A 24,637-nucleotide genomic window follows, 5' to 3' on the forward strand; every position below is an offset into this window, starting at 1 on the left:
TCAGCAGGACAGCAGGGAGTATAGCTTTTGAAGTTCATGGTTTGATATAATTTTCCATTTTTTTAACTAACATTTGCCTGTGATTTCTTGCTTGTGCTTTTTGCAAATTTGAATCTTATTACATAGTGGGAAGTTTCAGATAGCTTAACTGTCAGTTAAATATTTCATTTTTTTCTCCGTGAATTTAATGTCTGTTGTTCAATCTATCAGATTGAGAAGTTCCTTTGAGTAACTAAACATTTTAATAATCACTCTGCTTAAGTTTTGGATTAAATGCTTCCTTTTTCTGCAGGCACAGAGCTGCAAACAGTGGAAACCTAGTCTTCCTTGAGGATGAATCCGTTGATGTTTATCCTTTAAAGCTTAGAATTTCTGTCATAAGAGAAACAAGTGTAATGACAGTAAGGATCTGCAAGAAGGTAAGACTTATTATCCATAATACTTTAGCCACATGCGAAGTTGTGTTCATGATAATATTGTTGCCTTCAATGGTATTATTTTATCCCCATTTTCACTCTATAACATATGCACTGTATACAGTTTGTAATTCGTTGAATGCTTATTGTTTGTGTTTGTGATTGGGATCTTAAATCTTTATTTCTTTTCTCTTTCTATCAAGAACAGAAGTGTAACATCATTGCCTTTATTTTCTGCTTCTATGTAAGCTATGGGTGCAAACAAATGACAAGATCATATATCTAATTAAAATATTTTCTCCCACTAAATATTGACTTTTGTAAAGTATTTTATCGGCTCTAAAGCTCCGGATGCGAAATGTGGAGGGTTACGTTAGGTAGTTGGCAATTAGCATAAAAATTTTATCGAAAAGTTATTATATTAATATTTTAAATCATTGTGTCAATTCTAGGGCGTCATCTGGAAGTGATGCATTGTATGACCTGAATACAGTGACAAGTGTTAAATAAGCAATAGTTCCCACATTATGAACGGATGTAGACAAAAAAAGTTAGTCTATGAAAATAATATTAGGAAAAAAACTTGGAATATAAGTACTCTCATGTAAATTAATGAAATTAGTAGATATTATGATTTATAGGAAAATAAATATCTTCTTCATTTAAGAAATTAAATGAGTTGGAAAAATATTACGGGGATTGATAATTTATATTTTATACATTTATATTGAGATAAGAGTCGTACTAGAAATGATGTACATGCAATTATGTAGAAGAGTTCGAAAAATAATGTTGTAATTAGTTGAATTAGAAATAATGTGATAACTCTAAAGATTGTTGTTGATTCTATGGTTTTTAATATTAAAAGTGTTTATGCTCCTGAACTAGGTATATATATATATATATAAATGATTTAGTGAATTAATAAAAATGATACCTCTTGAAGAAATAATTTTTGTACGAGGAGATTTAAATAGACATGTTGGTAAAATGGCAGACGATTTTAGAAATCATCATGGTGACTATGATTTTGGAGTGACTAATAAAGAAATCAGAGCTATATTGAATTTTGCTTTAGCTTATGAGTTTGTTATCGATGATATTTTATCTAAGAGAAGAGATGAACATATTATTAATTTTAAGTATGACTTAATAAAATATAAATTGATTATTTTCTTATGAGAAACTTAGATTGTCTAGATTGTAAGGACTGTAAGATTATTCAAAGTTAAAATAGCTATCATCGATTATTGATTTTTTGATTTTAAGATGTATGATTACAAAGTAAAAAATATAATAAAATATTATCATAAAATTAGATGGAGTCACTTAAAAAACATAACAAAATTATTTTTATGAGTAAAATTTAAAATTTTAGGGTTTGGAATGATCATGAAGAAACTAATATTCTATGAGATAAAATAATGAGTACTATTAAATAAATTGCAAAAGATGTTCTTAATGAATACAAAAAATTCTTGTAAGTAAAAATAGTTAGTGGGAGAATAATAATATGCAAAAAAAGATAACAAGTAATAATTTTTGTTATAAAAAATCGATTGAAATATAAAAGCTTGGATAATTGATAAAAATATGAGGTAGTCTGTAGGGAGTAAGAGAATTATTTGTGATGCTAGAATTTTGCTTTTGATATTTTTTATAATAGATTAGACGTTAAAGATGGTGAAAGATCTATGTATAAACTAGCCATAAAAAAGAAAAGAAAAATAATGATTTAGTTCAAATAAAGTGTACTAAAGATAAAAAAAAAATACTTTTTTTAGATGTGAATATTTAACAGATGGATTAGATATTTTAATAAATTTTTCAATAAAGATTGTGAAAATACGATTGATTTTATTGATCTTAATATCATAAATAATAACAAAATTTGTTATATTCACCGTCGTATTAATAAAATAGAAGTTGAGGAGGCTTTAAAGAAAATGAATTATGAAAAAATAATAGGGCCTGATGGTATTCAAAAGGAAGTGTAGAAATGTTTAAGAGATTTGAGAATTTCCTGGCTTAAAATTTTTTTAATATTATTTGAAAAATTAAAAGTATGTCTGATGAGTGGTTTTCAAAAATAAAGGGGAGACACAATAGTATGTGAATTATAAAGGAATTAACTTAATGTGTCATATATTAAAATTATGGGAGAAAATAATTGAATTTAAACAATGCTATAATACAAAAATTTCTCAAAATTAGTTGGACATTTCAAGCAAGTTTACTATGGAAACTATACATTTATTGAGAGGTTTGATGAAAAAGTATAGAGAGTATAAGTAGGATCTACATATAATTTTGGTTGACTTAAAAAAGCTTATGATAAAGTTCCAACAGATGTACTTTGGAGAATTCTAGAAAAGAAAGTTGTCAATATTTCTTATTTTCAAATCATTAAAGATATGCATAATAGAGTTGTTTCTTGTGTTCGAACACAAGGAGGATTGACTAAGTATCTTTCTATTTTGGTTGGATTACAACAAAGGCGATTTGAAGCCCATATATTTTTACTTTAGTTATGGATGTTCTTACTGACCATTTCTTGGAGGATGTTCTTTTTTGTATGTTTTTCGCTGATGATATCATTCTTGTGGATAAGATGAGAGAGAGAAAGTTCAGGAAAAATTTGACTTATCAAGGTCAACTTTTGAGTTTAAAGGCTTTCGTTCAATTAGATTTAAAATTGAATACATGAAATATAATTTTATTAATAATAAGGGTCTGTTTGGGGCAGCTGCAGCTTATCCAACTTATCCAGATAAGCAGCTTATCATGATAATCTGCTGATCAACAACTCCTCCTGATAAGCTGACTAGATGTTTGGTTTTTGCGTTTCGAAAACAATTGATTCTAGATAAATGACCATTATGCCATGTTCTGGATAAGTTGTTTAGCTTTTAATTATATATATATATATTTTAATTAATATTTTGCAAAGCTAATGCTCATATAATCCTCTTCTAAGGGGAAAAAATCAACTTTTTCTTCAAGTTCCAACTACTCTGACACAAACTTCATATATCAAAAGGGAAAAAAAAACAAGTATTTAACAAGCAGCATTAATTAAAACAAAAAAAACTCAATAACCTTCCTTCATTACAGGTGGCTTGACAAAGCAACAATCCTGCAAACCAATGTAATTTCAGCTTTGGAATCTCCCTCAATGAGAAACTCCTCGTCCCCCTCGCCCGCAGCTTCACGCACAATGTTTAGGGCATCACGAGCCTCCAAAGAGTCGGCATCGGCCCCATCTTCTCGGTGCTTGCCATGGCGGTCGCTGCAGTGGTTGAGATGAGAAGGAGAGAGCAGAGAAAGATCTCTTCTATGGCGGCGGGAGTGTGGGAGTGGCAGCGTCAGAATCGTGGAATAGATTCGCCAGGTCCTTCATGTCGACAGTGGGGTAGAAGGATGAATCGGAGGAGCAAGGGTAGTATCGCGATCGAGAGACAGAAACGCGGGACGCGGGGTAGTATTCACGTTCGGCGTCTAATACATTTTAAAAATGCCGTTTTCTGAAACTCACCCAAAATGCTCGAAACAAACGCCTTCACGGCGTTTTGAAAACGCACAAGCGGCAAATAAGCTGCCCCAAACGCACTCTAATTCTAGCAACTGGGTTGTTACAATGGGTGATCATGTCATTAAAATGAGTGAATTTTTTAGATATCTCGGGTCTATTGTTCAAAGTGATGGTGATAGAAATGTGGATGTTATTTTTGGAAAATGGGTAAGTTATTAGTCGAATTCAAGTTGGATTGTTAAAGTGGAGGAATATATCAGGTCTATTGTGTGATAGAAAAATACTGCTTAGACTTACAAGAAAATTTTTTAAGATGGTGGTGAGATATGCAATAATTTGTAGTGCAAATTGTTGACCTGTAAAATAGAAGCATAAAATTTAGTTAAGTGTTGCTGAGATCAGAATACTTAGGTGGATGAGTGGCTTTACACTTGGAGGCAAAATACAAAATGAATCTATCCGTGAAAGGGTTGGAGTAGGTCTAGTGGCAGACAATGTTAGAGAGACTCACCTTAAATGGTTTGATCGCATTAAACTTCAACCATCTGATGTTCTTGTTAGGAAAATAGATGTTTTAGATTTGACTCATGCTAAGGAAGGTAGAGGTACATTTAAAAAGACTGGGCATGCTGTATAAAAAATGATCGTAATTTGTTAGAATTAAATGAAAATAACACACTCAATAGGGCAAAAGGGAGCAAAAAGATTTACATGGCCTACTCCACTTTGTTTGATAAAGGCTTTATTTGTAGGTGTTGCTGTTGTTGTCGTGAACTATTTCCACAAAGTTTGACAATGGATTGGCAATTATCATATCTACATGATAATTTGTTTCTTTTACTTCTTCCATCTTAATTAGCAACTTATTTTGTGATGTTTTTTAATGCAGTATTTTGACCCCTTTTAGTCAAGCAGAAAATGTGGCAGATTCGAGCAACTCACTTAGTTACATTTACCACTAACATTACTCTTACCCAGATAGTCAAGTGGTTAAAAAACTTGTTTATGAGATTTTACAAAACATAAAACTCATTCTCACAATCATCTAATAGATCCAACACAAAAATTCATAGGAAAGCAGATGCAATTATTATTCTTAAAATAAACTACGTAATTTCAAATCAACATCATAAATAATTAACACATATTAGTTGTCTTTGATTTACATCATGAAACCCAAAACAGTATGATGAAGGATAATCTTGATGACCTTTCTATGGCTGAACCTGTTATTTTTTTTTATTTGAAACAATAATATGACAAATACTTGGTGAGCTATAAATCTCTGTGGGATAAAGAATTCTAATGCAGAGTTAAAATATAAGAAAAAACTAATATGCCATGTTGATCATTTAAACGGACGTGAGTATTAATAACCATAAATATGTTTAGATTAGTGCAATAATCATCTATTCAAAGTATGTTTTGGTAAGTGAATAAGTAAAAAATTCAGTTTTAAGCACTATACATAAATGCCTAAAAGGAATGAAATATAAATCATTCAACACACTATGCTAGTCAAATATTAGTATCAAAACTCTAATTTTAGTTTTATGTTTCTTCTCTCATTCTTGTTTTTTATAGTCTTAGAAGGGTTATATAATAGATGTCTAGGTTTTGACACATTTATAATTAGTATAGGCATCACCTAGTCCATTGGCTTATAAGAACTTTAATAAGGGTTGGACTTTTTCCAACATAGTAGGTATCAAATGACTTCTCACTAAAGATTGGAATACTCTAACATGGTAGTTATCTGGAGTTGAGAACCTTTTTTTTCGGCCTCCACTATGTCTCATCTTTTAAGCATCTTTGCCCTCCTTGTGTATGACTTTATAATTGGCTAACCTATTTCATATGACATGATTTTTTATCGCTTTCTCTTTAACTATCACTGTCATAAACGCTTAAAATCTACATAGCTTGGGTATGAGTGCCATCATCATTTTTTATCAACAAGTGTTTATGACATAATTATCATGTGAAGTAATATCTAATTACTTGAACATGCATGATAAGTCACAAAACTTGTACAATTGGAAAATAATATATGATTATCTTAAATGGATGAATGTGTGTAATATATTTGACTACTTGATAATTTTGCATATTAAATATTCTCAGTATAAAAAAACTTCTACAAGCATACATCAACAAATTCAATATAATTATAGGAATTAACATGCATTATATCAAAGCATTAAATTCATTTAATCACTTGATCCTATCAACCTTAAACCAACTCGATTTCTAGATGAAAGTATGAAATTAGATTTTAATCACAAAATGTATTATATTTATGATAATGTAATGTGCTCAAACCATCACGACCAGTCCTTACTTTATCCGCTGTTGCAATCTACCATAAGTGGGAAAAAGTGATTTGCTACGGGACAATAGTCCAATGAACTGTAACTTAATTTATAGAACTTTAAAATTAAATAAGCTTAAGATACAAAATTAAATTATATAAGCCAATATGCGTACTTGTATACATAGAATTTAATAAAAACAATTTTAATCTTTTGCGTTATATGCGAAATTTGGGAATAAATTTTAAGTCAATTTAGTCAAAAAGTTTTTTTCGATTTTTAAGTATTATGGTTGTTCTCGTTTGGGCTTCTCTAGTTAAACTCATTTTTTGTGTGACATACAGGATGCTTATGCTTTAAACATTTATAATAAATCCCCTTCATATGAAGCTGATACTGAAAATGTTTATTTTTTTAATATCTTGCTGCAAACACTTTCTAAATTGCTGCAAACACCATGCAGATTAACTTATAATGATCATTCATTAATGATAGAACGTAAAATTTAGCAAGTTATTTTGTTTAAAATCTCACATATAAACTAGTATGCTTTTGCTATTTGTGAGTGTTTTTTCTGATTCATGTTAGCTTTTCTAGGCCCAGTTTCTTTTGGCCATTTTAGTTTTTTCAGCCCCAAGATCTTACTTTTCATGTAACTTTTATGAATTCTTCTTGTTATTAGCAATGATTTTTTTTCCCTTTATTTTCTATTTTATATATTTCCTTGTACATTTATATATTTTGATTTATGTATTTCCTATTTGAATGTCTTTCTTATTTTATATCTTTTCTATGTTAGTAGTTTTGTAATTTATATTTATACCTCCCATTCATATTAATAAAATTATTTGCTCTATTTCTAAATTCTGCATGGTATCAAAGCTATGGATCTAACCCGAGCTGCCGCCGGGATATCACCCTAGCCGCTAGAACTTCCTGCAAGCCTTCTCCTATAGTTTTTTCATCCGCTGGCCCCTTCTTCATGCAGGACCTCCCGTTGACGATCCCTTCGTTGCAAGGTTCAGCCATTGGCTTCTCTGCAGGCTCTCCTATCGATGCTTCCCAACGGGCTTTTGCCGCTAAACCCTCCTACCAGAGCTTCCAGCTGCCAGGCTTCACCACCAGCCAGCTAACTCTCCCGCCAATAGGGCCTACCTTTCAGCCCGCTCATCATTGTTTTCCTTCCAGAACTGCTGCCTACAGGGCATTCTATCGTTGATCTTCCCAGCCAGATTTTCTGATGTCAGAATCATTTTGTGTTGACATCCCAACCTCACCTTTGGCTTGGTTGGAATCATGGTGGACTCCACCGCCGACTTCCTTCCGACGATGTACTTGAGTCCACCGGAGGATCGACACAGACCACAATCCCTTCGCAGACAGGAGGACTTGCAAATCATATGAACTTCCTGATCACCACCCCTAAACTCAATTGTTCTAATTTCTTCCAATATTCTCAAGCTGTGTCATTGTTCTTCAAAGGTCAAGGTAAATTCGGCCATCTTGCATGTATGATTCGTGAACCTCCAAAGACTGACTCGACGTATGCAATGTGGGAAGTGGAGAATTCCATGCTCATGTCATGACTGATTAATTCCACGGAGATCTCGATTTGCAGTTCCAATATGTTTTTTCTGTCTGCTAGTGCCCTCTGGACTGATGTTTGCGATTCCTACTTGGACGTAAGCAATTCTGGCCAATTCTATAAGGTTACTAAGAAGATCAGCGAGGCGAAACAAGGATAAAAAATTGTGACACGGTACTACGATGATTTGGTTGTCTTATGGATGTAATACAGTCTATACTACTACTACTACATTTAGGACTTTCTCACAGATCTTTCTCTTTCAAAAAATTGTGGAAGGATCGTGTGTTCCAATTCCCGGCGAACCTAAAAAAAAATCTCGATGAAGTCTGGGGACTCTCTGGGACCCCAAAATCCATGACCGTGTAACTGCCCCCCACTCGGACTATCCCCAAATCACCATACTCCATTAAGAGTCAGATGGAACATTTAATTAAGCTGCTTGGATCTTGTCAGGTTTCCTTTGGCCCGTCGACTTCCCATGTTCCTCAAGGTAACATTTCTATGTCACTCACTGCTTTTACTTTTAGTTTGTGTATTATTGATTCAGGCGCCACGGAACACATGAATGAGTCTTCACAAGTATTCTCGACATATTCTTTGTGCTCCAGGAGATATACTATTAAAATTGCTGACTCCTATTGTTCTATTGCGGGTAAAGGGTCTATTGCTCTAATAGCTGGGCTGACTCTGGGATTTGTATTACATGTTTCTTTACTGAAGTGTAACATCTTGTCGGTCGGTAAGTTGACATATGACCTTGATTGCATTGCTTATTATTTTCTCGATGTTTGTATCTTTCAAGATCTTTGTTCGGGTATGATGATTTGAACTGTTAAGCGGGTAGCCGAGCCGTACTTCTTCCAAGAAAAAGGCATTGATAATGCAGACTCAATGCCATAATTGTAGTTTTTCCGTTCCATTGAATGTCTTTTTATACTTTTACATTGTCATTTGAGTCATCCAAATTTTCACTATTTAAAACAATTATATCATTTGATGTTTACTAATAAAAGTTTGTTCAATTTTAAATGTGAGGTTTGTCATTTAGCGAAAAATTAACGTTTCACTGATTCTTAGTGACTTATGGGGACCCTCTCAAACTTCAAGCTGCACCAATAAAAGGTAATTTCTTACCTTGATTGATGACCACACTCGGATGACTTTGGTCTATATATTAAAAGACAAATCTGAAGTGGTGGTCACCTTAAAAAATTATCACTTATTCATTTTGACCCAATTCAAAACCTCTATTCAAGTCCTTAAGACTGACAACGATCCTAAATTTTTTTAATTCTATACTGGGATAATTCTTGGTAAGAACATCCTCCATTATAGCTTCTGTACGGATACTCCTCAACAAAATATGGTAGCCAAGTGGAAAACCCGACATCTTCTTGAAGTTGCTCGTTCCGTTATGTTTCAATTTAATGTCCTGAAACATTTTTGGAATGAAGTGGTCATTACCGCCACATCTCTCATAAATTGTCCCCTTAAAAATCCACAACTTCCGAACTCCATTAGTAGTCTTGATGTCGTGTTTTCCCACTAATCAGTTCTTCTCCACATTAGACTCCAGCCTCGACTCGTAATAAACTTGATCTCCGGTCAATCAAATGTGTCTTACTCGGATATATGACCACTCAAAAAGGCTATCGATGCCTTGATCCTACCACTAATAAATTCTATGTAGGTGCTGATGTGTCCTTTTTTGAAAGTGTTCCCTACGTCCATAACATTGCCTCAAGTATGGGGAGTTAGATTTTCTGGACACTGTTCCTTTTCCGAATTTATTGGATGTTCCACATATTCCTACTTCCCCTCTTTTTGAGGAACCCTCTTTCCTGCTAGATTCGCCACCAACCAGAACAACATCGACTCTATTCACTTTACGTGTCTACACTTGTCGTACCAAACCCTCGGTTGAAACTTGTCACAATTCCCCTACTCTTGAGCCCGCTGCTTCGCTGTTGGTCTTGGAATCCACTCCAACCGACATCCCTTGAATGACACTCTCTCAACTTCCGGGAATTCCTCCTGCTTTGAATGAGGAGGTGAATTCTAACAATGAGGTACCCCATCAGGCATACTTTCTTTATCCCATGGAAAAATACATCTCATTTCACAGCTTAACACCTACCTACAAAGCATTTGTCACTTTCTTGATAGATCGTTGTCTTCCATCCACTATTGAGGCAGCATTGGCGGACCCTTTCTGGAAGGCGACAATATTGGATGAGATGAATGACCTTCGGTGAAATCATGTGTAGGATGTTGTTGGTCTTCCTCGAGGAAAGAAAACAGTGGGTTGTTGGTGGATTTTCAACACCAAATTTAACTTCGATGGATCCTTTGAACGCAACAAAGCGCTTGGTCTCCAAAACCTATTCACAAACCTATGGAGTTGACTATAAGGAGACGTTTACTCCGGTGGCTAAACTGAGCACCATTTAGGTTCTATTATCTCTTGTCTTGAATCTAGATTTGCCCTTACTGCAACTCGATGTCAAGAATACTTTCCTTAATGACAATCTCGCAAAGGAGGTATATATCTCTCCCATCGGGCTTTGACTCAACTTCTTTTCGTGGACAAGTCTGTCTAGTATGAAATTCTATTTATGGAGTGAAACAATCCCATCGGGCGTGGTTCAAGAAGTTTACACAAGTTGTGTCATGGTTTCTCTCAGGCCCAATCTGGTCACACAATATTCTTCTGCCACTCATCTGAAGATCGACTTGCCATCCTCATCATCTATGTCGATGATATTGTACTCACAGGTGATGACCGACCAGCCTCGGAACCTCTCAAAAGCATCCTGACTGCTTCTTTTGAGATGAAGGACCTCAGGTATTTCCTAAGTATGGAAGGAACTCGGCCCTCTCTGGGCGTTAGCCTTTTCCAACGCAAATATGTGACAAATTAATTGACTGAGATAATGCTACTTTTTTACAAACTGGTATCTAGTTCCAATGGATCCCAATGAGAAGTAGGCAGATGTTCCTAGTGTAGTTCCTGTAAATAAGACACACTGTCAACGCCTAGTAGAGAAACTCATTTACCTAGCACATTTATGCCCCAAAGATTTGTTATGCCGTTGATACTGTGAGTCAATTTATGCATGATCCCTACAAGCACCACCTCACCGCTATATATCAGATCCTCCATTACTTGAAAGGCACTCCAGGCTCAGGTTTGTTTTCTCGTCACACCTCTCGTTCAGTTGTAGTTTATATGAACATTTATTAGACCAGGTCTGCCCATGATCACCGATCTACCTTTGGTTACCGCTCTTTCGTGTGAGAAAAACTTGTCACATGGAAAAGTAAAAACAGCCGTGGTCTCCTGTAGCAGCCCAGAAGCCAAGCTTCGGTCTATGTCCCTAGGAGTGTGTGAAGCTATCTGGTTGCACATCATGCTCCATGAGTTACGTATGCCGATCTTCATTCTTTTGCAGCTATTGCGTGACAATAAACCACCATCAGCTTTACCCATAATTCTGTTCAACATGATCGTACCAAGCATATGAGGATTGACCGTCATTTTATCAAGGAACAACTTTATTCCAAGGAAATTTGTGTTTCATTCGTCCCTTCTACTGACCAACTAGCAGATATTCTCATGATGAATCGTCCTCGGCAGTTGTTTGACGAGTTCAAATTCAAGTTGAACATGATATACATCTATGCTTTAACTTGGGTGGAGTGTTACAAGTTATTCACATTGATTTAATTTCTTTCCTGATTTTTTCTGTTTTATCTATTTCCTTTCTGTTTTATATATTTCCTTTTTGTATGTTTTCCCTTTTTTATATATTTCCTATGTTAGGAGTCATGTTATCTATGTTTATACCTCCTTTTTCATATCAATAAGATTATCCTACTATATTCCTAAATTCTGCACTTCTTAATCTTTAATGTTGCTATCTGAAGTTTGTCTTTAATAGTTTTTGCACGCCTTGTAATGCGATATGTTGAAACATAAAGCTGTTGAGCATGCGACGGAGCACCAGAAAATATTAAAAAAAATAAAAAGATGTTGAGAATTCTTGACTATATTAACTTGGATATTGTTCATGCACTATTGACTTAGGATTTGTTTTCCCTCTCAATTTATAACTATTCTAGACGATTGCAGGACAACGCTGTTGAAAGTTATAAGCGTGCATGCAAGATCTTTTCTGTTGAGTCTGATATGGTATTTTCCCATCCTAAATCCCAATGTTTGTTTATAATAAAAACGACAAAATTTTGATGAAAAATCTGTTGAGTTTGGTATCTTGTGATTAGGTCCGCATTTGTGATTTCTCTGGACAAACAAATCTTATATTGATGAATGAATGGAACAGATTGCCGCAAGATGGTCAGCGGCTATTAGATCAGGAGGTAGTAAATCATCTAAATGACTTGTTACCACTTATTTACTTTCCATGAGAAAAGCTTTTCCTTTGTAAATTTTATTGTTCATCAGTTTTGTTTTTAGGTTTTTATTCCTCTTCGTTTGAATACTAACTGAATGTTTCATGCTTTTTAATGCTGCTATTATTTATTTAATTGTATAGTTGTTATTCTGATATTATAGAACATTCATATTTTTTGATATAATAGAACCTTCACATTTCTTTAGTAGTTCATCATTGCGGTTGTCAACATGGAGGATCCTGATAGTTAAGAAACAAATATTGGCTTGGGAAACGTTACCCTTGATAACGTGCATGGATGGAATAAAGATTAAAGCTTTTCAGTTGCATGACTTTATTTATCTTACTTTCTTATTGTTTCAAATGAAATGGTGTTTATTTTGCTGTTTGATCATGGAAAGATATTATGAAGCTGGATGTTGGATTCAACGAAGCTCCTGTTTTCAACTCTTGCTGTTCACTTTTCTGCACTGGACATGTTCGATTTGATTGGACGGACATATTTTCGTTCCTTGGATGTATTTTCATTGAATGCTATTTATCTTTAACATTATTTAATGGGCTTTGTGTGGCTAGATGCATATATCCTTCTTTGAACTAATTTTTACTGAGTTGCATTTGATGTTTTTTTTATAGTCTGGATAAATCCTTCTTTTATCTGCTGTTCTTTTTTTTCTTAATACCACTTTTTTCCCAGTCCTTCACTTTAGTTATATCTTTTTACGTAATAACATTATTTTTATCCATTGCAGATGCTCGTGCCATCTGAGTGTAACAGTTACCTCTTGGGCATTTCTCTGCCCTCATGCCTTTATTGATTAGTTGTCATAGACATGCATAATAGAAATATCATTTTTGCTATATTTTCATTTCATACATTTTCTTTGACTCGAAGATGATTAAACATGATATAGTAGCATTACAAGACTCCGAGAAGTTTGTTGAAGAAAATTGGAGCTACAAAAAGCTATGCAATTTTATTATTATCTAGTTCGTATTTTTAGCATATGCAACAAATTAAACTTGCAACCATGGACTGTTTCTGAGAGAAGTCTTGCAACTGCTTTATTGTGATCTTTGATTATGTTATCATGCAGAGTGTTGCAATATCTATAGATGGTTAGCTTTTCTAACACAAAAAAACTAACGTAATTTAATAAGAAATGAAAAAAAAAAAATTTGATTTTATGGATCAATGTTCTGTAAACTAGTTGCTCATGTTGTTTTGCAAAATCTCATAGAAACAAGCTATATGTCACAGTAAATTTCTTACTACTAATGATGCAAAATAGCATATAGAAGAAATCCAAGCTTGCATGAATTAAGTGATTGCTCTCAAAAAAAAAAAAAAAAAGAAAGAGAAAGGAAGAAAAAAAAAAGAGGAGACAAAAGTCCTGTGATCACATAAACACAACTGATAGTGAGATTTCTTGCTAAGAATTTATAGTCCAATTATGTAAAATATTTGATTAAAGCTATTCACACAATTTAATGTAGACCAAAATATAAAGAAGATGAAAAAGTTAAGAATATAGAACATTAAAGCATGAAATAATAAAAGGTTTGTAATGAAGAACCTACTTGGTTTGTTTAGCACGATTCCACTATTTTTTTAAGCATCTTAATTGATTTAAGTGAACACGTCTAGTTATTTGCATTTTTATCAATTATGAATAATGCAACATGGCCCAAAGGTCACTATGAAGTTAATAAGTACCACGCAATGCATCTATTTGAAGGATCACATAAATTATTAAAAAATTATGAATAAAGAACATATAAAAATATAAAAGATTATTAAATTAATTGGTAAACCATCATGATAATAACATCAACAAGACCAGTGCTTAAGTTTAATTGCTCAACTGCTCAACCACATAAATTTAAATTTTTAAAAGTTTAAGAGTTTTATAAAAAATTAAAGTTGTCATCTAAAGAATTATCATCAATCAAAACATTCTTATTTTCGTCATTAGTATCATCATTATCTTCTATATTTCATTTGTTATCTTCATATTTAATTGCAAAACTATTAACTTTAGACGAAGATTCATGCTCTTGACCTTTAGATTGCTTTTAAATATTTTGGCTTTTTTCATAAATGCTAGTGATTTTTGCGAGTGCTCTATGTTAGAAATTACTCTCCAATAACTAATTTATTATTTTTATTTGTCTCATCATCTTTTTTGTAAAGCTATTTATTGGCATCATTTATATTAATTAAAGAGATATGATCAATAACAATACGATTGTATATGCCAATTAAGGCTTTATTATATTTCACATAAACTAAATTTTTGATGAGATCATATTTCATCTTACTTTTTTTTCTGTTATTAAGCTTTAGTTAAAAATTATTAAAATTTTTAAAATATAAAATTTCATGATATTTGTGAAGACACCAGTTTCTTATACTTAAGTTTTCAAATATATCTCACTCTCATTCACTTTCAGTGAACTTTGGTTAGGCTAAACACTCTAGGCTGCAAAATTTTGTGCCATAGAATGCTAATTTGAAATAATGCAATTATATTTTTCTTTTTTAACCAACCTAATGAAACCGCAAGGAACTACTTTTTCTTAAAAGACTTCATCACAATCAATAACCACAACAACTACATCCGTCCCAACCAATCATGCCTTTTTTGCTTCTTGTTTGGCCATCAATCCCCTAACTTGAATGTTTCCTTAGACAATCTAGTTCAAAAGTTTGAATCTAGCTTAATAGTTTCCTTAGGCTTCATGAAATGCCTTTATCAAAGCAGCTTTCTTACAAAATCTTGTTGTAAGTTTCCTGGTCTGCACTTCTAGATGCTGATAGATGGCAGTAATTCAGTTGGCTGCTGGTTTTTCTTGCTCTCGAACATGGTTGGATAGCAAACCTGCAATAATTAATGAAACAAGAAGTTAGGTAGATTATTGTTTCCAAGAAAAAACTATCAGAAAACAGAACCTGTTTTTGAGTTCTTTTCTTGATGAATAACATGATTGCCATTTTAGGATTCTTGAGTTTCTATGATGTAGGACTTCAAAATGGTCTCAGAAAATTAATGGGATGGACTCTGCCTTGATTTTGATTACTTGGGACTAGAAGAAAGTTGGACGACATTTCTCAAATTTGGAAACAGCCACTGAACAACTACTATTATATTGATTTCAGGTGTTGGAATCAATTTTGGCAAAGTATTGAACTCCAATATGATTGCTGAACTTGAAACAATTTGTCTTGCTGCTATTTTGGATTTCTTGTTGCAAGATATTGGTAAAGAACCTAATACCGGAGGAAGTAGGAAGTCAGCGGAAACTCAAAAAAAATAAACCTTTATTAATGTAGAATTAGGGAAACAACATCACACAACTGGAAAGAACAATACGACACTACGCTCCTGCTAAGGCCGAAAGGGAGGACCAAGGGTGTTGGTGGCATTGGTGAAATAGTACGGGGATGGGAAGGGGTGGAGGTTGCGGGGTAGGTTGGAAAAGGGGATTTGGAATGATGGGTAGTGGCCGATTTGATAGTCATAGGTGTGGGGCGATGGGGAAAGTGGTGGGAAAGGCAGGGGGAGATTTTGGGTGTTGGTGGGGGTAACCTGAACAACAAGGAGAGCTGCCTGGAGTGGTCGACGGGATGCAGGTTGGTGGTCGGAGGGTTGATAACAATGTTTGACGGCTGGGGAGGGGAGGACAGGGTGCTGATAGGTGGATGGGAGGGGTTGAAGTGGGCGGCGACACATAAAGGATGTGCTATGGGTGGTCGGCGGCTTAGGAGAAGGGAACTAGAGGAGCGGAGAAGAATTTTAGGAAAATACAAAACCTTGGAATATGATACAACTGGAGCACCACCGCCTCAGATACAAACCCTAGATCAGGGAGAAAAACTCTCACACGGGAATCTGGAATTTGAAAATATCAAAAATTGAACCCTAATTCTCTGAAAATAGCAATAAATAGACTTCACTTGGAGGAGAAAAGGAAAGTAGGAAATGAAACTCTCACATAGAAGGAAGGAGTGGGGAGGTAGGAATATTATAGAAAATAACCATTAAAGATTTTTCCATATGGAGAAAAGTACATAAGGAAGGGTGGTAGTCCCACCCTTTTTACAGAGTTTGCGAATCTTCCTGCTTGGAACGATCCACTGGGCTTGCTGGAAAAATTGGCAGTCAGTTCAGACGGCTGGTGTTTTTAACGCCTTGTGTCAGTGGCGCCTTCAGCACCTCGCATCTGTATCCCAGGGCTAGGGAAGCTTCGACCTCATTCTTCGAAGCTCCAGGCTCTTCAAAGTACAGTGTCAGGTTGACAACGTTGAACGTGGTTGAAATGTTGTAGTCTCCGGGCAAGTCAATCTTGTAAGTTGTCATTCAGCTTCCGTAGTACTCTGAAAGGTCCATCCGCTCTTGACTTAAGCTTCTTGAATGATCTTACGGGAATCTTTCCTTTAACAGAATTCACAAGAGGTCGCCATCATGAAATGTTACTTTTTTTTGGATTTATTTGCATGTTCTTGATATTTGCGGTCCTGCTTAACAATCTTCTTGCCAACCTTTTAATGGAGCTTTTGAATATTGTGGACTCATTCTGTGGCATCCTCACTGAATTCTGAAGATGGCAGAAGTGGCACCAACTCAAGTTGTTTGAGTGGATTGCGTTTGTACACAATCACGAAGGGAGCGTGTCCAGCAGTCCTGCTGATGGATCGGTTGTAGATGCACTCTACTTGGGCTAGAATAAGATCCCACTGTTTTATATTTTTCCCCACGAAGCACCTTAGGAGATTACCTAGGTTTTTGTTTACTACCTCTATCCGCCCGTCTATCTTTAGATGAGCTGTTGAGTTGAATTGGAGCTTGATGCCTAGCTTTCCCTCTAGTGTCCTCTAGCAGTCGCTCGGGAATTTAACGTCTCTGTCGAAGGTGATGGTCCTGAGAATTCCTGCAACCTTATAATCTCCTTGAAGTATAGATCGACGATGTGAGAGGTGTCTAGTGTCCGGTGGTAGGGTACGAAGCGGGTCATGTTAGAGAATCTGCCTACCATAACCATCATAGAGTCCTTGTTCCTCAGTGTCCTACCACAAAATCCATGCTAACGTCTACCCATAGTGCCTCTGGTTCTGGGAGTGGCGTGTACAATCCTACTTTCTTACCTCTTTTCTTTTCCAGATGACAAGTCTGGCACTGCATGACATGTCGTTCCACATCTCTCATTAGTTTTTGCCAAAAAAAGCTCTCTTATGAGGGCGAGAGTATTGTTCTTGCCAATGCGACCTGCTAATCCTCCACTCTGGCTTCCTAGATAACGACCTCTCTCAATGAACATCTGGGAATGTGCAACTGACTCTAGTGGAACAAGTATCAATTTGATCGGTAATACTGCCCTGTTGGCTTCACTTGACATTGCTCCCAGATGTTTTTGAAATCCTCATCCGCTTTATATAGATCTCTTACGACCTCAAAGTACACAACTCGGGCCTGCATGGATGTGATCAACAAATGTTGACGACTAAGTACATTTGCTACGTGGTTCTGGCTTCCCGCCTTGTGCTTAAGCATGAACTGGAATGAGCCTAGAAATTCCAACAAAGTGGCATATTGGCCTTTTAGTTTGCTTTGATTATTGAGAAATTTTAGGGTCTCGTGATCCATAAAGTGTGAACTCGTTCGTTTGTAGGTAATGGCTCCAGTGCTCAAGAGCTCTCACGATGACAAAGAATTCTTTGTTCTAAGTTGTATTTTCTTCTTGACTCATTCAACTTCTCATTGAAAAAGGCTATGGGATGTCCTTTTTGGCTCAGTACTGCTTCTATTCCCATGCCAGAGGCATCACACTCTACCTCAAAAACTTGGTTGAAGCCTAGGAATGCTAGCACGGGCGCCTGAGTCACATTTTTTCCTCAGTGCATCAAAGCTATCATGAGCTGCTGCTGTCCAAGCAAACTCCTTCCCTTTCAAAAGTTTGGCTAGAGGGAAGGTGATGGTGTTGAAGTTCCTAATGAATCTTCGATAGAATGATATTAGCCCTAAAAATTATCTAAGCTTGGTGAGCGACTGTGGTATGGTGCAGCTGATATTGAGCTCTATCTTTATGGGATCCATTTGAATGCTTGCACTAGATACGATGTAATCCAGAAAGCATACCCGACTTGTCATGAAGTGAGCCTTTTTCGGATGGGCATATAACTGCTCAGCTCGCGGCACCTCGAATACTGCTTTTAGGTGATGCAAGTAATCTTTCTTTGATCGGCTATATGCTAGAATGTTGTCAAAGTAGACCTTGAAAAAGTTTCCAATGTGAGCCCGAAATACATGGTTCATCAATCTCATGAAAGTGTTCAATGCGTTTGATAGACCAAAAAGCATAATATTCCACTCATAAAGCCCACCCCGTGGCTTAAAGGTGGCCTTCCACTCATTTGCTGGTTTCATCCGTATTTGGTGATACCCGCTGTGTGAGTTGATCTTGGAGAAAATAGTGGCTCTGTGTAATTGGACTAAGTGTTCATCCAAGCGTGGTATGAGAAATCAGTACTTGATAGTGATTTTTTGATGATACGACTGTCGATGCACATCTGCCACGATCCGTCCTTTGGCACCATCTGGGCGGGAACAACACACGTGCTTGTGCTTTTTCTTACCTGTCCTCTCGCCATGAGATCTTGCACTTGTTGTTGTTGCTCCTAATACTCTGTAGGTCTCAATCTGTAGGCTAGTCGGTTTCGCAATTCCAATCCTAGTATAATGTCTATGGCGTGTTGGATGACCCTTAGTGGCATAGCCTTTCTGGCAGACCTTCGGTCATGACATCGTGGATGTCTTGTAGTAATGGTCGCAATAGTACTGGTACCTTACTTTCCTCCTCTGTTCCCTCAAATAGGACTAATATTATTGTCACAGCAGCAGCTCTAACTGATTGTAGGAAAGTGGTTCGGGGGGCTAATGTTGCCTTTTTATCACTCCTACTTTTTGTATCCTTAGCCGGTAGCAAAACAATACGATTCCTGTCCCTCTTAAAAGAATAAGTGTTCTTGAAACTATCGTTGCCAAGGCCTACCGAGTAGAATGTGGCAGACGTCTATAGGAACCACGTCACACCATACATAGCTGATACCTGATGGAAAAGTCTACTAGGCACTGCTGATTTCCACATATCTAACTTTTCTTTTTCAGTAAGGTAAGAGAATATGACTGGGGATGCTTCTTCGTGTCCAATCCCAACTTTTTCACCATAAGCTTGGACAGTGCATTCTCGCTGCTTCCATTGTCGATGATCAAGTTGCAAACCTTTCCTTTGACGGTGCATTTGGTGTGAAAAATACTATGCCTTAACCAGGATAGGTCCCATACTCGCGCAGACTGCAAAACTCTCCGAATGACTATTGCTTCTCCCTCGTCTCCATGGAGCTGAAGCTCTTCTTTTGGACTATCCTCTGATTCCCTGTCGACCTCCTCGACGACGCCCTAATCTGTCCGACTTGGCTCATAGGGCAGTTGGAGGCTATGTGACCATAACCATAACACTTGAAACACTTCCTGGTCAGCACTATAATGGAGGAACAACCTCTCTAACTTCTTCCCATTCTGGTTTGCCTTATCCGTTCCTTGTCTGGTTTTGTTATTTCTTTCTGAGGTATCTTATCGATTGTAGATGTTGCAGGTGACTGCTTAGCTGAAGGTGGTGATCTGAATGATGACAACGGTCTGCTTTATTTCTAATGTCTCTCCACCTTCAAGGCTAGTGTCTATACAACGCCTAACATTCAGTATGGTTGTAACTGCACCATGTTGCTAATGGCGGGCTTCGGGCCCCCGAGTTATTTGGCTACCATATGTTCTTCTGGCTTTGTCATCTTGCACTTCAGTTGCAAGTGGTCAAACTGGGTTGTGTACTCCTCTACTGAAAGTTTCCGCTGCTTAAAGTTGTGGAGTTTCAGAAACATGTCCTGACGATGGTGAGGCGAGGGGTATTTCTTCTGCATTGCCTGCATCTTTACCCATTTTGTTTTCTTTTCACTGCCTTCTCTTTTCTTCTACCTCTGCATATTTTCCCATCGTAAGGAGACATTGTTCTTCAGTTTAATGACAACTAGCTTGGCCCATTTGTCCTCTGGCTCATCCTTATACTCGAAAATTCGCTCATCTAATTACAACCAGTCAATAAACTCATCGGGGTCCATGCCACACTCAAATTCTGGGAGGTCCATCTTGATTCAAAAGTCTCGTTGGCCTCCATAAGTGACCTCTTCTTTTGGCCTTCTCTGATATTGGATACCAAAATGACTTGGCCGATATTCCTTATCATTGTGATCTTCCTTGTGGAACGGATTCAGATCCTTGTCCCTGCCTCCCATTTGACTCTCCATATCATGCCCGGGTCTCGTCATCCAACTCTGCTAGCCTCATCTAAATCTGCTAGCCTCCGTTACAGATGTCGAATTTATTGTTGAATCACTTCCTGGGTAGAGTTCGGTGTATCTCTCCGTAGTGGCATGGTTAAGGTAAGGAATTAGAAGAAATAATTTTTGGTGAATGTGGCTTAGGTAGGAGTGGATACAGTAAACCCTAGGATGGGATTATAGTTGGTCTAGCTCGGATACTAAATGATCCCAGAGGAAGTAACAACTCAGTGTAAACTCAAAAAAAAAAAATTATTAATGTAGAAATAGGACTACAACACAACACAATTGGAAAGAAATGACACTATGCTCCGGCTAAGGCCGGAGGGGAGGGCTTGGGGCGGTGGTGGCGTTGGCGAAGTTGTACAGGGATGAGGAAGGGGCGAAGATAGCGGGGTAGGTTGGAAAAGGGGATTTGGAAAGAGGGGTGGTGGCTGATTTGATAGTCGGAGGAGTGGGGCGACGGGGAAAGTGGAAGGAAAGGAAAGGGGAGATGTTGGGTGCTGTTGGGGGTGACCAGACAACAAGGAGGGCTGTCTGGACTGGCCTACTGGATGTAGCTGTGGTCGGAGGGCTGGACAACAAGATTCAACGGTTGGAGAAGGGAGGACAGGTTGCTGCTAGGTGTGGATGGGAGGGCTGGAAGTGGGTGGTACACAGGAAGGATGTGCTGGGGGTGGTCGACGACTAGGGAGAAGGGAACCAGAGGAGCGGAGAATGGGTTTTAGGACGTTAAAACACCACATCGGAGTAGGATACAGCTGGAGCACCATTACATCCTCGGATACAATCTTAGTTAGGGAGAACAACTCCACATAGGAATTTGGAATTTGAAAAACAAAAACTGAGCTCTAATTTTCTAAAAGTAGCAATGTATAGACTCCTTGGAGGAGAAAAGGAAAGAAGTAAAAAAGGAAACTCCCTCACAAAAGGAAAGGGTGGGGAGGTAGGTTTACTCCAAAAAATAGCTATTAAAGACATTTCATAAGTAGAAGAGTGTATAAGAAAGGGTGATATCCCAGACCCTCTACAGAGTTTGTAAATCCTCCCGCATGGACCTATCCACTGGGCCTGCGGGAAAAATTGCCAGCAGGTTAAGCCAGCTGGCATCTTTAACATCCTACGTCGGGGGTGCCTTTAGTGCCCCATGACAAAACCCCTTGAAATGGCAATGGTAGGGCCAAGATAGATTTTGGTGAAGGTAAAGACGCTGCGATGATTGATTTTCGTGAAATCCCCATATTTCACTTTGATTTGCTCCCCTTCTCTTCTCTTCAAACTTGGGGAATCCATCCTAAAATGAAGGATTCTCTTTTGACTCTGGAAAACCTGAAGTGAAAAAGTCCCATGTTTTCTCCAAGGAAAATTTTATTATAGGCAAATCATTCCAAATAACATCTAGATCCTTTAATTACAAAATTATACTTTAAGAATTTAAAATAAAAGGAAATATATCTCTAATAATAAATTAATTATAAAAATGCTCTTCCTAATAGCATGTCATTCTCTCTAGGTTAGAAGAGACTTGTCACTACAAGAATTAAATGTATTTGCATCGGCTAGATTAGATGCAAATCGAAGGCAAATCCGACAATATTTAAGGGTTATTGTTGGATTTACCTGTAATTTTATGCAAGTTTGAACTCAAGAATTAAATCGTAATACTTCATGTTTACATTGATTTTATTCTAACACTCAGCCAACAATACCTCACTTTTCTTTTTAAGCAGAATAAAACACCGCATGTGAAATTTATGCTTAGTATCTATCACTATCTTCTTAGGTCTCTGCTTTTTGGTCTAAAGAGTGCCATTATTTTGGGAATCTGCAGTAGACATATCTTCTCTCTAGATGATATTTATCTTTATTATGAAGTTAAGTTGTTACTAAGTGAACATGAGAAGCTCCAAGTCATGCTTGATTTTTAGAAATTTATTCAGTGTAGCCTCTTTAATCTCAAACTTTTTCCAACTTTCATTATTTTTCTAGTCTTGTCTTTGCAGAATCTTCTAGAGTTACAATTGTATGCTCAGTCTGAGTTGTTGTCTGAAGGGAAAAAGGATGACTTGTTGGCGCGACAATCTAAAATCTGTTGCGGGGGCTCAGTTGTGAGCAATGGTATCATAATGCAGACTGAATATGATCTTTATTTTGGTATCTCGAAGGGCTATGTTTCTTTTGGATTGACTGGTCTAGAAAACCTTGGAAACACATGCTTTATGAACAGCGCAATCCAATGCTTGGCTCACACGCAAAGCCTTGTTGAATACTTTCTTGGAGATTACAGCAGAGAAATAAATCATCAAAATTCGTTAGGGATGGGTGTAAGTTCACAAAATATGAAGTTTTATTGAAACATGGCTTTTGTGCTATTTGTTTTAGAAAATACCATTTGTTTAGCTTATAATATGATCATTTGTGTGGAGTTCTCTGTTTTTGTTTGGATGCATACTTTCTTAGTTTGGTTTTTGACTGACTATGATATTTTTTCAGGGGGAACTTGCTTTGGCATTTGGAGAGTTGTTGAGGAAGTTGTGGGCTCCTAGTAAAACTCCAGTAGTGCCTAGGGATTTTAAGGCAAAACTTGCTCGTTTTGCCCCTCAATTTAGTGGCTTTAACCAACATGATTCTCAAGTGAGTTATTTCTCTTAATTTCGAGTACTTTTTTATTATAATCACATTTACAGTGTCAAGAAATTATATTGTGGCATGTTGTGTGGTGAGACATATATAATGATTAGTATGCTCTGTACAATATATCGTTATTGGGGTAGAAAACATGTTGGTACTTCTATTTTTCTTGTTTTAACACCAGTCTTATTTTCTCAAAGCACCATGTTGCTGCCTAGTTCTCAAAAATCATAGCTAGCAGGTTCTCTAGTAGATTGTATAGTTTTCCATCTATTTTTTGTTTCAATTGACTGTCTGTACAACTCCAAGGAGCTCCAAAATCTCGGGATGAGAAATTCTGCTCAGATTTTTCTAGGCACTCAAGGTCATCTAATGCAGGATGTTTTAGGGTCTGGGATTTAGGTTTTTTTAGGGGTTGGGGATTGCATAGTTTCTAACTATTGTATCTTTATATTCAGTGAATAATATTTCTTGTTTTATTTTCTCATGTGAGTGAAGATCATTGACAAAAGTTGGCTAGGGGTCTTCTTCTCCCAATTTGATTTTGTGGAGCGCATTGGTACTAGCTTGGTCGTGATCCTCAAAAGCTTTGGTGGTGTCTTTTAAATCAATTGGGCGATTCTAGAGATCATTTTTGGATCCAGACAAACCAACTTAACCTCTTATAATAGCATAGCATATGCCTCGCAGTAGGCATGAAAATTGAGTATACTTGAGAACCCAATGTAGAGAATTCTGTGTCCTAAAGATTTATGAACTTGGCCTTCATTTTATTTTCTTTTCTTAAAATAAAGTGTTTGTTTGTTAGCTTTCTCAAAAGAAACTTGCTCTCCAATGAGGCTTCTCAGAGCGGATAAGAATTGTTATGGGATCATGATTGTTGTCATTTTTTTAAGGTTGGTGCTTCCCTATTCAGTTGATGAATGTTATGGGCCAATTTTCCTTTAGATTTGTAGAAAATGATTCTACTTTCATCATGATCTGTCCTTGGAGGAGGCATGTCTTTAATTTCTTTACTTTGGCAGTGTTGACCTCAATTTTCGTGAGGTCTAGTATTCCTCGTAGGAGTTAGGATCTAGCCTTAGGGGTCTTCCTGCGACTATCTTAGAACCTTAGAAGTGGGACCCGCCTCGTTTTAGTTCGACCCGCTTCCGTCCCTTTCTGGAGTTTCGCGTGTGTGGTATCAACTTCTAGCACTTAGAAGGACGAAACCAACATGAGGAAACCCAAAAGGGATTCCCTATAGGTACTTTCCGAGCCTTAGGGTGGCCTTCTGCACAATTCGCACTTCTGCGCGCACCGGCTTCGCAATTCGGAGAGTCGACGTGTCCGATCTCCGCAATTCGCATTG

General features: G+C 36.7%; 1 protein-coding gene across 1 annotated transcript in view; it reads left to right on the forward strand.

Annotated features, from left to right (window-relative positions):
• LOC110026525 (ubiquitin carboxyl-terminal hydrolase 8) overlaps positions 1-24,637 on the forward strand; it is a 62,671-nt gene that overhangs the window by 1,109 nt on the left and 36,925 nt on the right. The window contains exons 3-7 of the mRNA XM_020727491.1: positions 293-419; positions 11,981-12,040; positions 12,133-12,228; positions 22,659-22,979; positions 23,149-23,289. Coding sequence (XP_020583150.1) covers positions 293-419; positions 11,981-12,040; positions 12,133-12,228; positions 22,659-22,979; positions 23,149-23,289 — 745 coding nt within the window. The remainder of the gene's footprint in view (positions 1-292; positions 420-11,980; positions 12,041-12,132; positions 12,229-22,658; positions 22,980-23,148; positions 23,290-24,637) is intronic.

This window comes from Phalaenopsis equestris, unplaced genomic scaffold (genome assembly GCF_001263595.1).
Source record: "Phalaenopsis equestris unplaced genomic scaffold, ASM126359v1 Scaffold000375, whole genome shotgun sequence".
Classification (NCBI taxonomy): domain Eukaryota; kingdom Viridiplantae; phylum Streptophyta; class Magnoliopsida; order Asparagales; family Orchidaceae; genus Phalaenopsis; species Phalaenopsis equestris.